This window comes from Cyprinus carpio, chromosome A25, assembly GCF_018340385.1.
Source record: "Cyprinus carpio isolate SPL01 chromosome A25, ASM1834038v1, whole genome shotgun sequence".
In the NCBI taxonomy this organism is placed as follows: domain Eukaryota; kingdom Metazoa; phylum Chordata; class Actinopteri; order Cypriniformes; family Cyprinidae; genus Cyprinus; species Cyprinus carpio.
The window spans coordinates 11,558,274-11,572,386 of record NC_056596.1 but is presented as its reverse complement, the minus strand read 5'-3'; the positions used below and the strand labels follow the sequence as shown (position 1 = coordinate 11,572,386).

General features: G+C 38.4%; 1 protein-coding gene across 7 annotated transcripts in view; it reads right to left on the bottom strand.

Moving 5' to 3' along the window:
• LOC109050944 (receptor-type tyrosine-protein phosphatase zeta-like) overlaps positions 1-14,113 on the bottom strand; it is a 58,467-nt gene that overhangs the window by 4,430 nt on the left and 39,924 nt on the right. For 2 of the 7 annotated variants that reach the window (XM_042715510.1, XM_042715508.1), the window contains 14 exons: positions 12,890-12,930; positions 9,542-12,782; positions 7,942-8,086; positions 6,368-6,453; positions 5,512-5,597; positions 3,746-3,766; positions 3,510-3,606; positions 3,338-3,423; positions 2,906-3,040; positions 2,453-2,587; positions 1,729-1,892; positions 1,511-1,646; positions 1,215-1,361; positions 1,006-1,099 (listed from right to left, as the gene is read on the bottom strand). In XM_042715510.1, the coding sequence (XP_042571444.1) occupies positions 1,006-1,099; positions 1,215-1,361; positions 1,511-1,646; positions 1,729-1,892; positions 2,453-2,587; positions 2,906-3,040; positions 3,338-3,423; positions 3,510-3,606; positions 3,746-3,766; positions 5,512-5,597; positions 6,368-6,453; positions 7,942-8,086; positions 9,542-12,782; positions 12,890-12,930 (4,614 nt within the window). Of the gene's footprint in view, positions 1-1,005; positions 1,100-1,214; positions 1,362-1,510; positions 1,647-1,728; positions 1,893-2,452; positions 2,588-2,905; positions 3,041-3,336; positions 3,424-3,509; positions 3,607-3,745; positions 3,767-5,511; positions 5,598-6,367; positions 6,454-7,941; positions 8,087-9,541; positions 12,783-12,889; positions 12,931-14,113 lie in introns of all 7 variants that reach the window. The other 5 variants (XM_042715512.1, XM_042715509.1, XM_042715513.1 and 2 more) reach the window with 5 other exon arrangements.

Here is a 14,113-nt window from a genome sequence, read left to right as displayed (position 1 = left end):
GTCTGTCTGTCTGTCTGTCTGTCCATCCGTCCGTCCAACATCAGTCTTGTCTGTCTGTCTATCTGTCTGTCTGTCCATCCGTCCATCCAACATCAGTCTTGTCTGTCTGTCTATCTGTCTTTCTGTCTGTCTGTCTGTCTGTCCGTCCATCCGTCCAACATCAGTCTTGTCTGTCTGTCTGTCTGTCTGTCTATCTATCTATCTATCTATCTATCTATCTATCTATCTATCTATCTATCTATCTATCTATCTATCTATCTGTCTGTCTGTGTGAAAACCAAACGTGTATGTCCGTCCAACATCAGTCTTGTCTATCTATCTATCTATCTATCTATCTATCTATCTATCTATCTATCTATCTATCTATCTGTCTATCTGTCTGTCTGTCTGTCTGTCTGTCTGTCTGTCTGTCCATCCGTCCGTCCAACATCAGTCTTGTCTGTCTGTCTATCTGTCTTTCTGTCCTGTCTGTCTGTCTGTCCGTCCATCCGTCCAACATCAGTCCTGTCTATCTATCTATCTATCTATCTATCTATCTATCTATCTATCTATCTATCTATCTTCAGTGTATCTATCTATCTATCTATCTATCTATCTATCCGTCCGTCCGTCCGTCCGTCCGTCCGTCCAACATCAGTCTTGTCTGTATGTCCATCCAACATCAGTCTTGTCTGTCCGTCTATCTATCTATCTGTCTGTCTGTCTGTCTGTCTGTCTGTCCGTCCAACATCAGTCTTCCCTGTCTGTCTGTCTATCTGTTTGTCTATCCGTCCGTCCGTCCATCCATCATCAGTCTTGTCTGTCTGTCTGACCGTCCAACATCAGTCTGGTCTGTCTGCCTTTGCTGTCCATCCAACATCAGTCTTTTCTGTTTGTCTGTCTGTCTGTCTGTCTGTCTGTCTGGCTATCTGTCTGTCTGTCTGTCTGTCTCTTTTCATCTGTCCATCCTTGCATCCATCTAACATAAAATAATAAACAGATAATGAAGAATAACAATAAACACACCAGGAATCAGAGAGCAGCTCCTGTTCTTTGTTCTGTTGCAGTCACTCAGGGCACTGCTGTAATCATTCTGTTTTGCATTCGACTGGCACACCAACTGCAAAGACAAGGTCATTGTCATGTATGTCAGGTTACATTGTTCAACTAAACTGGGCTGATACAGATACTGCCAGCTGTGCTCTTCAGAAATCACTAACTGAGAGCACACTTACTTTAAACTGCTTTTCCAGCCGTGTCTTGCATGGGGCCCGTGGGGTTAGGAGGTTGTTAACATACTGATGAACATGGCTTGATGGCACCTCTGTCTCTTGACTCAAAATGGCCTCTACTAGAGCATTATGGGTAAAGATGTATTGCTCCTGTAAGGGTGCCAGAACAATTGATGTTAAAGTCCAACTTTGAGTGTAAATTCTAAGCAACACTAGAGATTGATTAAACAGTAAATAATGTATCATTTATAGAGCAAGTTCTGCACACCAGCATGAGATTTGAATTGCTGTTCACTCACCTCTGTTTGAACTAGATAGTTCCGTTGTGTACGAATGTGTTTAAGGAAGCCCATAATGTTGACTGTCCCCTGCCCTTTAATCTGTTTTAACATGCTGTCCAACACTATGTAGGTCCCTGTTCGGCCCACTCCAGCACTAAACACACACAAACACACGTCAGAAGTGTAAAATATACAATACGACACTTGATACATTTAAAGCTAGTCCTGTAGCCCACCTGCAGTGTACAATCATTGGCCCCATGTTGTCTGTTTGAGCTCTAGAGGACTTGTAGACGAATGAAAGCACAGGCAGGACGTACTCAGGTACGCCCATGTCTGGCCACTGTGTATAGTGGTACTGTATTACCGTCCTCTCGTTAGTACGACCTCTCTGAGAATCCTAAAAAAGGTCATAAACATGATCAAAGTATAAATGTGACCTTTAAACAAGCTAAATTTAATGCAATCCTGATTGTTTTACCAAAAAAAAAAAAAAGATGTAGCATGTTAAAATGTTAACAATTTAACATTTAATTAATTAAAATAACAATTTATTACTAATACAATTTATTACTAATATTACTAAAATTAAAATCATGAATGATTTTTGTCTTAATAAATAACAAATTAAATACAAAAAAATTAAATCTACGATTTTAAAATGCTGAAAGTGTATCTAGACATTACATCATGATGCTGTATAGTATTAAAAATTAAAAGTCATTTTGAGATTTGCTAAAGATTACATTTTTATAGTGTTTATAAATTCAGTGTTTTAAAATATTAACTTTAAGTGAGTTTTAGATGATGGCAAAGGTAATCTAAATGTAAAAATAGAGAAAAACAAAAAACATTCACAATTAAATATCCAACATCAACTGAACACTAAAAAAAACAAAAAAACTAATATCAGCCCTTAACCACTATTGTTCCAATATATTGTGTATCCCTGCTTCATACCTTCTTTATGCTGGTATTTCTGATGGTGAAGGATCTCTGGGTGTAGTACGCAAGGGCTTTTGTGCTCTTAACAGTAACCAAAAAACATCCATAGTCTTCCTGGTTCTCCAGAGGCCAGTACTGGTCACACTTCCTCTGAGAAATGGATAAACATTGTTGTGTTCAGGCTGAATGAACCAAAATTTGTTATTGTCTTGTCACCCCAAAATAAAAATGTCATAATTTACTCATTCCCATCCTCTTCTAAATCAGTACAATATTGCATTTCCAAAAGAAAATAAAAATATATATACACATATATTCTTGTCCATGTGACTTGTGGGCTATATTCCAAGTCTTCTGAAGCAATATGAAAATGTTTCTGATAAGAGAAATCTTTTTGGGTGAACTTTTTTTTAAATGTCAGACATTACATCAGTTAATTTAGGTAGAACCTGTACTAAAATGGCTCACCCTCCCTTTCTCCATGAGGTTTGTGATCATAACAATCACTCCCACATTCTGCTCCCACACCATCCGCCAGAAATCCACTGTGCTGGAGTTTAAGGGCCCTTGTGCTGCAATGTAGGCTTTCTGTTTGTTAAAACCTGTGTAAAACAGAAAGAAGAAACAAATAAAGCTACAGGAAGGAGGGAAGAACAAGTATTCTTAGTTTAAACTTTGAAAGAACATCTCAGGTGACACAATAAAACACTTTCTCACACTCAAAGTGCCACCATGCCTGACCTTTCTATGATCGAATCAATAGCAAATCAGCAGTGCTTTTTATCACTTGTGCTAGTTAATTGGTTACACTTTGAGGTAGTCATGCCTCACTGATTAAATAAAGATATAATCATCATGATTTCCCTGGCAACGTTTCTGAATTCAGTTAAAGTCTCTCACATCCACGTAGTTGGCATTTATATAGTCCCCTCCACTTCTCCCATCTTTGTCGTTTAGGGGTGCGAGTCGCACTCTGCTGTGGTCATCTAAAGGATGTAATCGAAGATGTAACCATTTTATATCAGTCACAGTAATGTGCATGTAATACTTGGATTAAGTCAGTGGTTCTCACAGGCTAAAATGTTGGCGTATCGGTTTTTGTTCTTATTGTCTGGATGGCTGGAACAGTCCGTTGTTGTTCCGAGGTCCACGGAGCACGTCTGAACTTCCTAAAAAACACAAACAACCCTCTATTCCAATAGTCACTAAAGACATAGTCAAAGACTTTTCACAAGTGCAGACAAGTGAGGGTCACAAATTCCTGCTAAAGCTATCAAAAGCAAACAATTAAAGGGAGATGTGGCTTACCTCAAAATACTCTTTCAATATCTAATGGGTGGGGGGGGGGGGTGAGAATGCAAAAAGCAATGAAATACAGTAACAAACCGAGCACCAGAAATACAGCACAAAGCAAAAGCAGTGACAGCCTGGGTTGGATTCTGCTCATTTCAAGTGTATTAACTCTGTAGGTTTCAGGATGCTGATTGGTCAATAAAGCAAGAAATTAAGTCACATTTTGAGAGACTGAGTAACATTGTGAAGTATAAAGTCACAATTATGAGAAATAAAGTCAAAATTAAAAGGAAATAATGTTGAAATTGGGAAATATAGAGTCACACTGTGCAACAAAGCTGCAATTATGAGAACTAGTCACAACTGTGAGATATGAAGTCACAATTGTGATAAAGCTGAAATTGTAAAATAAAGCCAAAATTTTGAGATATAAATTCACAATTACAAGAAATAAAGTCACAATTATGAAAAAATATGTAAATGTGAGATGTAGTCGCAATTACAAGAAAAGAAGTTTGAAAACTTAATCTGTAATTTCCTGGAAATGCTGTAAATTCGCAATTCTTAGAAATAACTGCACTTGTTAAATAAAGCGGCTAAATTGCGAGCAATTAAGTCTCAATTTTTAGATATAGTAACAATTACGAGACATAAAGTTGCAATTGTAAGATATAGTTGCAGTTGTGGGATATGAAGTCACAAGAATTAATTGCAATTGTTAGATGTAAAATTACGAAATATAGTTGCAATTATAAGAAATACTTAACTATGAAACATAAAACTGTAATTGTGAAGTAAAGCCACAGTGACAAGAAATAAAGTTCCAATTACAAAAAGTTAAAATGCAGAAACGTCTTCCATGCAAACTTTATTTTTTAAATATATTTATAATCTTTTTCTTTAATCTTTATGAAAGCAAAAGTGGAAATATACCCAAATATATAATTATCTGATGACCTGAGATATGTTGAACTTTCAACTGAGGTTTTGGTTTAATCCAGTTAATGTTCTATGTGTTTCTGTAACAAAGTCAAAATAATAAATGAATACCAGTATATTTTTAGGAACCTTTTCACTGGTGTATGAATGAACTTAGCCACAAATATCAATATATTAATATAATATCTATGATCAATCAAAATGGACAGAATCCAAAGACCTGCTGTCATGGATTGAACAGAACATGCATTCAAACTCTAGCGTTAATATCAGTGCAGGTGTTTAACGTACTGTAACTAGCATGCAACAAAACACATTTCACTAAAATAAACTTTCATTCAGCCTGAACATGACACAAAAAGCAACACAGCTCTCAGACAGAAACTTTTCATTTTAACGAAAAGTTTTTAAAACTTGCGAAACTTTTCATAGTTAGGGCTTATGACAAGAACTAATAAATTAGGTTTAATGTCTCGTTTGTGTCCAATTAATGCTTGCTTGATTTTTGCATGAGCTAATGAAGTGTGAATAATTTAATGTTATGGTGAGAATCTACAGTCTGACACTGACTGATGTTAATGAAGCTGTAACTGGGTCTTTTTGTGCACCTGACTGGAACATAGAGCTGGGTGCGTTACTGACCTAATTATAACTCAAATATATTATCAACAACCTGTGTTCACGCATGAATGGACAGAGAGTGAATATACGTGCCTGAATGAACCAAACAATTCATTTATAAGACATGCCTTAATGACATGTTGATCTTCTACATCAAGTCTCATATGAGACAGCTGTCCCTTGAAGAGTGTCAAAAGAGAGGGGGATGATAGGATACGAACCTCAAACTCTCTAGAAAATGAGTTGGTGTTGTGAAGCTCAGCCACATGCTTCACAAATTGCTTTACTGACTGGGGATCGTGTTCACCTGGAAGGGTAAAAGACATGTCTGATGACCAAAACAGCAGTGAAATGCAATTATAATTATTATATGTCACATAGTTAAACCATCAAATAAAAGGTATTAACATATTTTCCTTACACTTTGAATACATTTTAATCATTATTTTTTTAATTTAATGTATTTTTCAAGGTATATATGTATATATATATATATATATGTTATAAATTTGAATTCAGGTTAATCAGGTTTTAGGGAGTTGCACCACATGACACTGATCTGTTATTTTAAGGGACTTATTGACCTTGACACAAGAGGGTCCAAACGGGATGTCACCTTGATTTCAGGATTATTTGACGTTGTCGTTTTTAATTCTTTTTTTTCTTTTTTTTCAACAAGTTGGTCGCACCACATGACAGTTTTTTTAAATATTAAAAGCAGTTTTGTTGAAATAATTAAAAGTTTTTACTTTTAAAGTTCTCCAATAAAAATAAAAAAATCAACATTATTTAAAGTTTTCTTTTCTAGAATAATTTTTAATTAGGCTTCATTATAATATCAGGACAGTTGTACCACTTTTTTATTTTATGCCCCCCAAAAAATATCAAAATGAATTTTAATTCAGAAAATAAAAACATGGTCACTATAGACAAGGTGTATTCAAGTAATTTAGTATAAAATTTGTATTTTTATGTTTTCTTTTTAAGTAAATAAAAAAATTAGCATCAATTATTGACCCAAATATCATTAGTATCAATGAAAACTCTCTATTATAATTATGAAAAAGTGTGTGTTACCTGTAGGGCTCAGCACTGGCGAGTAGGATATAACCCTGGGTGATGTGCTGTCTTCAATGTAGAAATGAGCAGTCTGAAAACATGTCCTGTAACGGCATTAAACACTTTTTCTACTCTTTATGTAACATAAGTACTGTTGACTGAATAGCATGTAAGGCAGATGTACTACACGAATTACATTCACACAAAGTTAACAAAAACAGATAAAAAAAATTAACAGTTCTATCACACAAGCTTTGATTATTTTTATGTTGTTGTCTTATCCATATATGAGTTTGAGATTGAAGTCTAAGCTTAAAAAATAAATTCAAAAACCATATTCAATCTAATCCAGGACACGTTTTTAACAGGATCACCAAGAGGACTTTCATAACTGTTTTGTCTAAAACAGTAACTTCTTGGAAGGGATTAGTGACCACAATGATAAGCAACACAGATGTAATGCTAACGTTTCAAGATGTCCCATTAAATGCGCATCTGTCTGCTCTCTAAATGAGCACCATGTAGCTACAGATGGACAAGCAGTCATACATGCCCATGTTCTGCTGAGATTGAACCACCCACGGCTGCACTAACAAGACATGAACATGACTTGGTCGTGCTGAACATAATCACGTGGAGGTTCTTTCTCCAGCCTGGCAGCATGTGTTCCCTGTAGGCCCACAAACAACAGATCAGCGTATCAGAGATTTAATCACCGGCTCCAAGATTACCGATTTAATCTCCTCGCAATCTTCACGGTGTAACAACAGAAAGTCAAACATGAGCAATATGTTGAAGGGGCAAGAGGCACGTTGGAATGAGAAATGTACAATCTTGTGCCGCTAAACTGTTTACACGTCTGAGACATTTTCTTTATGGGATTGCCAAAGTTGCTTATTTCACGGTTGGGAATATCTGATGGTAAACAGGATTTTAGACTTCCATCCTGGTGTGGAAGGACCATTTTTACCGCTTTGGTGTGAATTCTGGGCGGTTTCACACACACACACACACACACACACACACACACACACACACACGCAAACACACACAAACACACACAGAGCGAGACCACCACTACATCATGGCTTGTTTATCTTGCTTCCTTTTGAGGTGGTACCTCACCCGGTGGGTGTGAGATTGGGTATATGCCCAAGATTAGACCCCCATCACAGACAGACAACACGCTCCTCATGGGGCCACACCACTCCCCCTTCTCCTCCTTATCGACTATTGTTATGATTATGGATTAGTAACAATATGATGGAAATCATGAGCAGCTGTCTCAGAAGAAGTATATTTTTTGTTTTCCATGCATCCTGTCTGACTATGCATGACCAATGCTATTTTTTAAATGCACAGTAAAAAAAAAAAAGAATAAATAAATTAAATAAATAAAATAACCTTGCTTGAGTTACTTGAGTTAATATAATTTATTTTTAATGGTCAGCAAGTGTATGCAATATAAAAATAATAAACAAACAAAAAAATTATATACACTACATGTTAATTAAAGAAAGGAAATGTGTTTTACATTTGTTTTAAATACACAATTCCATATTAAATAAGATGCTGTTACCCAGTGGACTTACCTCCAGTAGATAAAAATGCCAATCAAAACGATGAGACCCAGGAAAGTGAGGGTGGAGACCACAGCCAGAGGAATCACAGCCTTCTTCTGGCGCTCAATGCTGCTCGCCAGGCCCACTCGCGATTCATGACTGCTGTTACCAGCATCTATGGGTTAAAAACACCCTACTCAGATCAGAGCATCATTAGTAATCAATGTTCTTGATGGGAAATGCAGGATCTTATTAGAGATAATTTAACTTTTTTTTTTTTAAACACTGCAAACAAACTCACCTTATAAAATGTTTTTTTTTCAAGTCAAGTGGAACTATCACACTTCACATAACTTGTAACACAGATCAAGGTTGATCTTACTATAGTACTAAAGTGACATAATTAGCAAACCAGTAAGACATGCAATAACTGAGAAATAAGTAAAAATGGCTAAAAACCATATAAAAACAATGAATGATTATATACAGTACCTAGTACAATTAATGCTGTGGATAATAACAACGATAAAAATAGCAGTTTTTGGTAAAGGGGCTAATTTGAACTAAACTCGAAATCTGCATAAAACGACTAAAAACCACCATTTGTCCTTTAACATATTGAGTTCCAACTATCAGACACAGGATATTGACTTTGATTCTTAAAGACCCTATAATCAGTATGTCATCCATAAGGATTGGTATAGCACCACTCAATCTATACCATCAGAAATGTGTTTTGAGTTGGTATGACACTAAGAAGCTAAAAAGTTCACAGGTCATGATTCATTGCAGACAGACACGTTAGAGAGATTAAGACCTGGCCTAGGATTGTCTGAGATGACCTCGGCATCCCAGCCAAAACACAATGCTGCACTGCCAGCTGTCACCTACTAGTGACCAAATATAAGAGATGTGCTGCTCTCTGCTGGACAAACAGTGAAATGACTAAGTTATCCCATGGAATAATAATCAAACTGTGCTAACATAGCTAAGCCAAATCTTAGCTCAAATGCTATGCCTCCATGCAGTTTAAATTTCTATACCGATATTCTATCATATAACACTGGATAAATCTACAAATTGAGCCCATATTTTGTCATTGCTAAATATATATAAAGGTATATTGAATATGAAATATGGAAAACATGCTGTTGGTATATTTCTGATGACAGATGTAAGCATGCAAATAGACATTTGAGCAAATAATCACATGAAGAACATGCAACACAAAACAGAACACACATGGATCACATGGGACTAGGAATCAGACATATATTGTGATGATGGGATATTCTAAGTAAGATGATGGTTATTTAGTAGCACATTTTATCCTAACTTGTCAGAAGATTTGACGCATACGGTAATTAAGGACAATGCAGTGAGCTCTTCAATCTTACCTTCCCAGTGAATTAACTTCTACAGAATATTTTCTGGATGAGATTTTAGTTGTATAGGTGACATTTGTGGATGGTTAAGGCATTCAGAATTTAGGATGGATTAGTTGTCCTTGCAGCAAGAGCTTTCAGATATTTCAAGACTCTTCACTGATGATTCACTGATCAAGCTTTACTGAGCATATCTAAACTAAGAAGCAGCTTCAGGAATGGACGTCAACAACCGAGAATTTTACCTTCCACTGGTTCCTCCTCTGAATCCCTCTCAGTGCGCTCTGGAATACTGAAGTCTGAAGATGTCTCATTATCTGTGAGGTTTTCACCTGATCCGCTCTCCTCTTCCCCACTTCCTCTTAGAGTCCAGGATGGGCTGGGGCGCAGAGTGACTCTGAACTCGGTAGATTCACTATCTTTCCCATTCTCGCCCTCAAAGTAGAAGGAGGAAGAGTGCTCCTCAATCCCATCATCCTTTTCTTCAGGAGTTACCTCTGTAGGGGTGGCAGTGGTGATATATGGGACAATACTCTCATCTCCTGAAGCTAAGCTCTTGCCCCAATCTAAGTCAACAGCCCAGCCCGAGGCACTGTTCTCCAGCTGTCCATCTGCAGAGTGTGTAGGCATGGAGCTGGACTCTGGAGCAGAGGAAAGTGCAATGGTTGGGGGCACCACAGGAGCAACCACAGTGATGGATTCTGGGGCAGAAGTTGGCGCAACAGTTGGGGGTACCACAGGAGTAGGTATGAATATGAATTCTGCAGTAGAGGGTGGCACAATAGTTGAAGACCTTACTGGAGCAGGTGCTCCCTGGGACTGTCCAGTTGCACTCTGTGCAACGCTGCTGATGGTGGCTGAAACAGAAATGCTGAGGTCACTAGAAGGCATGGTGGAAATGGAAAGAGATGACAAAAGAGCCTCGGTGTGGAGGTCCAAATCAGCATCGCTGCACAGAAGAGTACCGGTGCTGGAGGTGGACAGGAAAGAATGGTGTTCTACAGGACTAGATGGGTCACCCAAGAGACTATTACACGAAGACAGTCCCAAAGTAGAGGAGGGCGGCAGGAAGTTAGAAGAGGCATGCAGAGAAATTTCAGTAGATGCACCATTGTCTTGACTAAAGGTAGGAGCTACTATTGAAGAATCTACCCACTCCGTCAGCAGTCTAGAGTCCCCAGTGCTACCTGAGAGAGAAGAGTCAGAGTCCAGGGTTGTCGTCATCAGAGAGTAGTCGTTAGAGACTGGAACCGAAGGCTGGAGATATGCAAGAGTGCTCAGGATGGAGACAATACTGGGGGACTCAGAGAGGTCATGTTCAGAGCTTGGCTGCATGGAGACCACAGAAGCAGTCACTTCTAGTAACGTTTGAAGGGGAAGAGTACTTCTACACTCGGGGTCAGCTGAGATGGACCCAGACAAAATATCATCATCACCATCATCATCAATACAATCACCACTAGAGACAGGCTCTATGTCTAAATAAGACACAGAGCCGGTGAGGAATAGGTTAGGGTAGGAAGGGGAAGGGGTAATAGACTGGGCACCACCATACACCAGCATGGAAACAGTGTATGGGATGTCCCAGTCAGGGATGGGCTCAGACAACACACTGCTTAAGGAATAGGGGGACACAGAACTTGCATGCACGTAGGACAAAGTGTCAGCTACAGAGGGGGCATACAAAGCACTCTCACCATTAAACACTGGCTGGGTGGTCTGCGACAGAACAGTGCTGAAAGCAGCAGTGGTTGGAAAAGGCAAGCTAGCAGTTAAAGGCCACAGAGGGACCTCTGGGAGGAAGGCAGAGGAAGTTGATTCCATTGGGATTTCAGGCAATGGGGCTACAGTCACTGAACTCTCCCCATAGCTGTGTGAGTCGGTTACAATTTGAGTCACTTCCTCAACCTCTGAAATGTTTATCAAAGGTGATGTTACAAATGTTTTAAGGGTTACACTTGTTTCAAGGGTTCTGCTTGTTTCAGGGGTGACACTTATTTCAGAGATGACTCTTGTTTCAGGGGTGATTCTTGTTTCAGGGGTGATGCTTGTTTCAGAGATGACTCTTGTTTCAGGGGTGACGCTTGTTTCAGGGGTGATGCTTGTTTCAGAGATAACTCTTGTTTCAGGGGTGATGCTTGTTTCAGGGGAGACACTTGTTTCAGGGGTGATGCTTGTTTCAGAGATGACTCTTGTTTCAGGGTTGATGCTTGTTTCAGGGAAGATACTTTTTTCAGGGGTGATGCTTGTTTCAGGGGTGATGCTTGTTTCAGGGGAGACACTTGTTTCAGGGGTGATGCTTGTTTCAGAGATGACTCTTGTATCAGGGAAGATACTTGTTTCAGGGGTGATGCTTGTTTCAGGGGTGATGCTTGTTTCAGAGATAACTCTTGTTTCAGGGGTGATGCTTGTTTCAGGGGAAACGTTTGTTTTGGGGGTGATGCTTGTTTCAGGGAAGATACTTGTTTCAGGGGTGACTCTTGTTTCAGGGGTGACTCTTGTTTCAGAGATGACTCTTGTTTCAGGGAAGACACTTGTTTCAGGGGTGACGTTTGTTTTGGGGGTGATGCTTGTTTCAGGGAAGACACTTGTTTCAGGGGTGAAGTTTGTTTCAGATATAACTCTTATTTCAGGGGTAATGCTTGTTTCAGGGAAGACACTTGTTTCAGGGGTGACGTTTGTTTCAGATATGACTCCTATTTCAGGGGTAATGCTTGTTTTAGGGAAGACACTTGTTTCAGGGGTGACGCTTGTTTCAGAGATGACTCTTGTTTCAGGGGTGATGCTTGTTTCAGGGGTGACGCTTGTTTCAGAGATGACTCTTGTTTCAGGGGTGATGCTTGTTTCAGGGAAGACACTTGTTTCAGGGGTGACGCTTGTTTCAGAGATGACTCTTGTTTCAGGGGTGACGCTTGTTTCAGAGATGACTCTTGTTTCAGGGGTGACTCTTGTTTCAGGGGTGACGCTTGTTTCAGAGATGACTCTTGTTTCAGGGGTGACTTTTGTTTCACGGGTGACGCTTGTTTCAGGGGAAACACTTGTTTTGGGGGCGATGTTTGTTTTAGGGGTGACACTTGCTCCAGAGATGACTCTTGTTTCAGGGCTAATGCTTGTTGGAGAATCTGTGAAGGTATTGCTTTGGCCATCAGACTCTGAGGATACACCTGCTACAATGCTAGAACCATCTGGTCTAGTGGTATGTACATCCACAACAAAACTGGTGACTGTGGTTGGCAGGATGGTAGGTTTGTCTGTGTATTTCACTGTAGGTTTATCTGTGTATACTGCTGGAAAATAATGATCATGAGTCTTCTGGGAGTCCTCTACTGAGAGTCTTCTTTCATGAGTCCTTGGTGTCGTCTTAATGACTGGATAGACCGGGTGTTCTGTTGTAGTAACTCTTGGGCTAATTGTGGTGGTTTGGAAGGGATATGGTAGTTGATTTGTGCCAGGTCTGATCAAAAAGGGATTGATGTGATGGTTTTCCTGTAATAGAAGAAAGAGATGGACAGATAGAAAGAAGATATGTTTAGTTCTGTTGTAGAAAAAAAATCACTTAAGTAACTATACACTAAAGTAACATTGACAGTTACCTCTTCATCATACTCAAATGAGTCGGAGTCAATGTCTGTTTCTGAAAATTAACCAGACATAAAATAGTTAAAACACTGTACCAGTAAAAGATTCACATGTCAGCTACAGATAAGTATGTTTCTGTATGCTCTTTACATTTTTATAACAATGTCTATGACACTGAAACTAAACCATTCTGGTATAATACTGAACTATTGTATAATAAAAAAATAACAGGTGAACAGATCCAATTTAATAAAATAATTCTGAAAACAGTTTAATGTAACATGTACATAAACACACACCTCAGATACATTTGAAAACCAATCAGTGCTTATAATTTCAAATGTGATGGACAAAGAATAGTTCATATTTGAGAAACAAAACTCGAAAACACAAACTGGTTTTCAATGTGTATTCAATTACAAACCACATGCCTTAAAGGGACTTTTTTGTCATTAAGTGTTATCTGTTGCTGTTGAGAGTAGTGAGGTTGAGAAGGAAGGAAAGGTAAACCAGGCCACCACCAAATAGGATTTGTTTAGATCATTCTTCAATACAAAGAGAACATAAATGAGCAATCTTTGGGACAGAGGTTCAGTTTTTGATCCCATACATTATATCACACGACAGGAGAGTTTGGACACCTTCATGCATTAAAAAGCCTCCCAGCACACAGAGATAGAGAGCTTTCAACCTCTTGCAGGCTCTTACCTGTCATGGGATCAAACTCAGTGACATAAAATGGTGGAAAAGACCCCAGAGATTTCAAGATATGTGGATAAGATCGGTTTGTGAAGCATGGAAACATTAAAAGGTAAAAGATTTTATCAGATAGAGAGACGCCACTTCACTGATGCAAACCCAATCAACTCTCAAACATGTTGTGACTTGTTTGATTGGAAAATGATAACACATATAGACACTGAAATATGATGACAGGGATTCTCAGAGAGACAGATGAGTTTATTATAAATCAGTAAGCAAAATACAGACCCAACATTCCAATGAATTATAAAAGAACACAAAAAGCACAAAATGATCGATTAAAATCATAAGTATTTGTGAGAGACAGAAAAAAATCTTAGTAAATAGAGGGAAATTCAAAATGCAAATACTGACAACAAAGTATAAGATAGACAGACAGAGAATAAGAGAAAAATCCTTCAAGACGACATATATAAGAATACTGACAAAGACAAAATGTCTACCTAAAACGAGAAGCTGTAAGCAATTTTAAATCC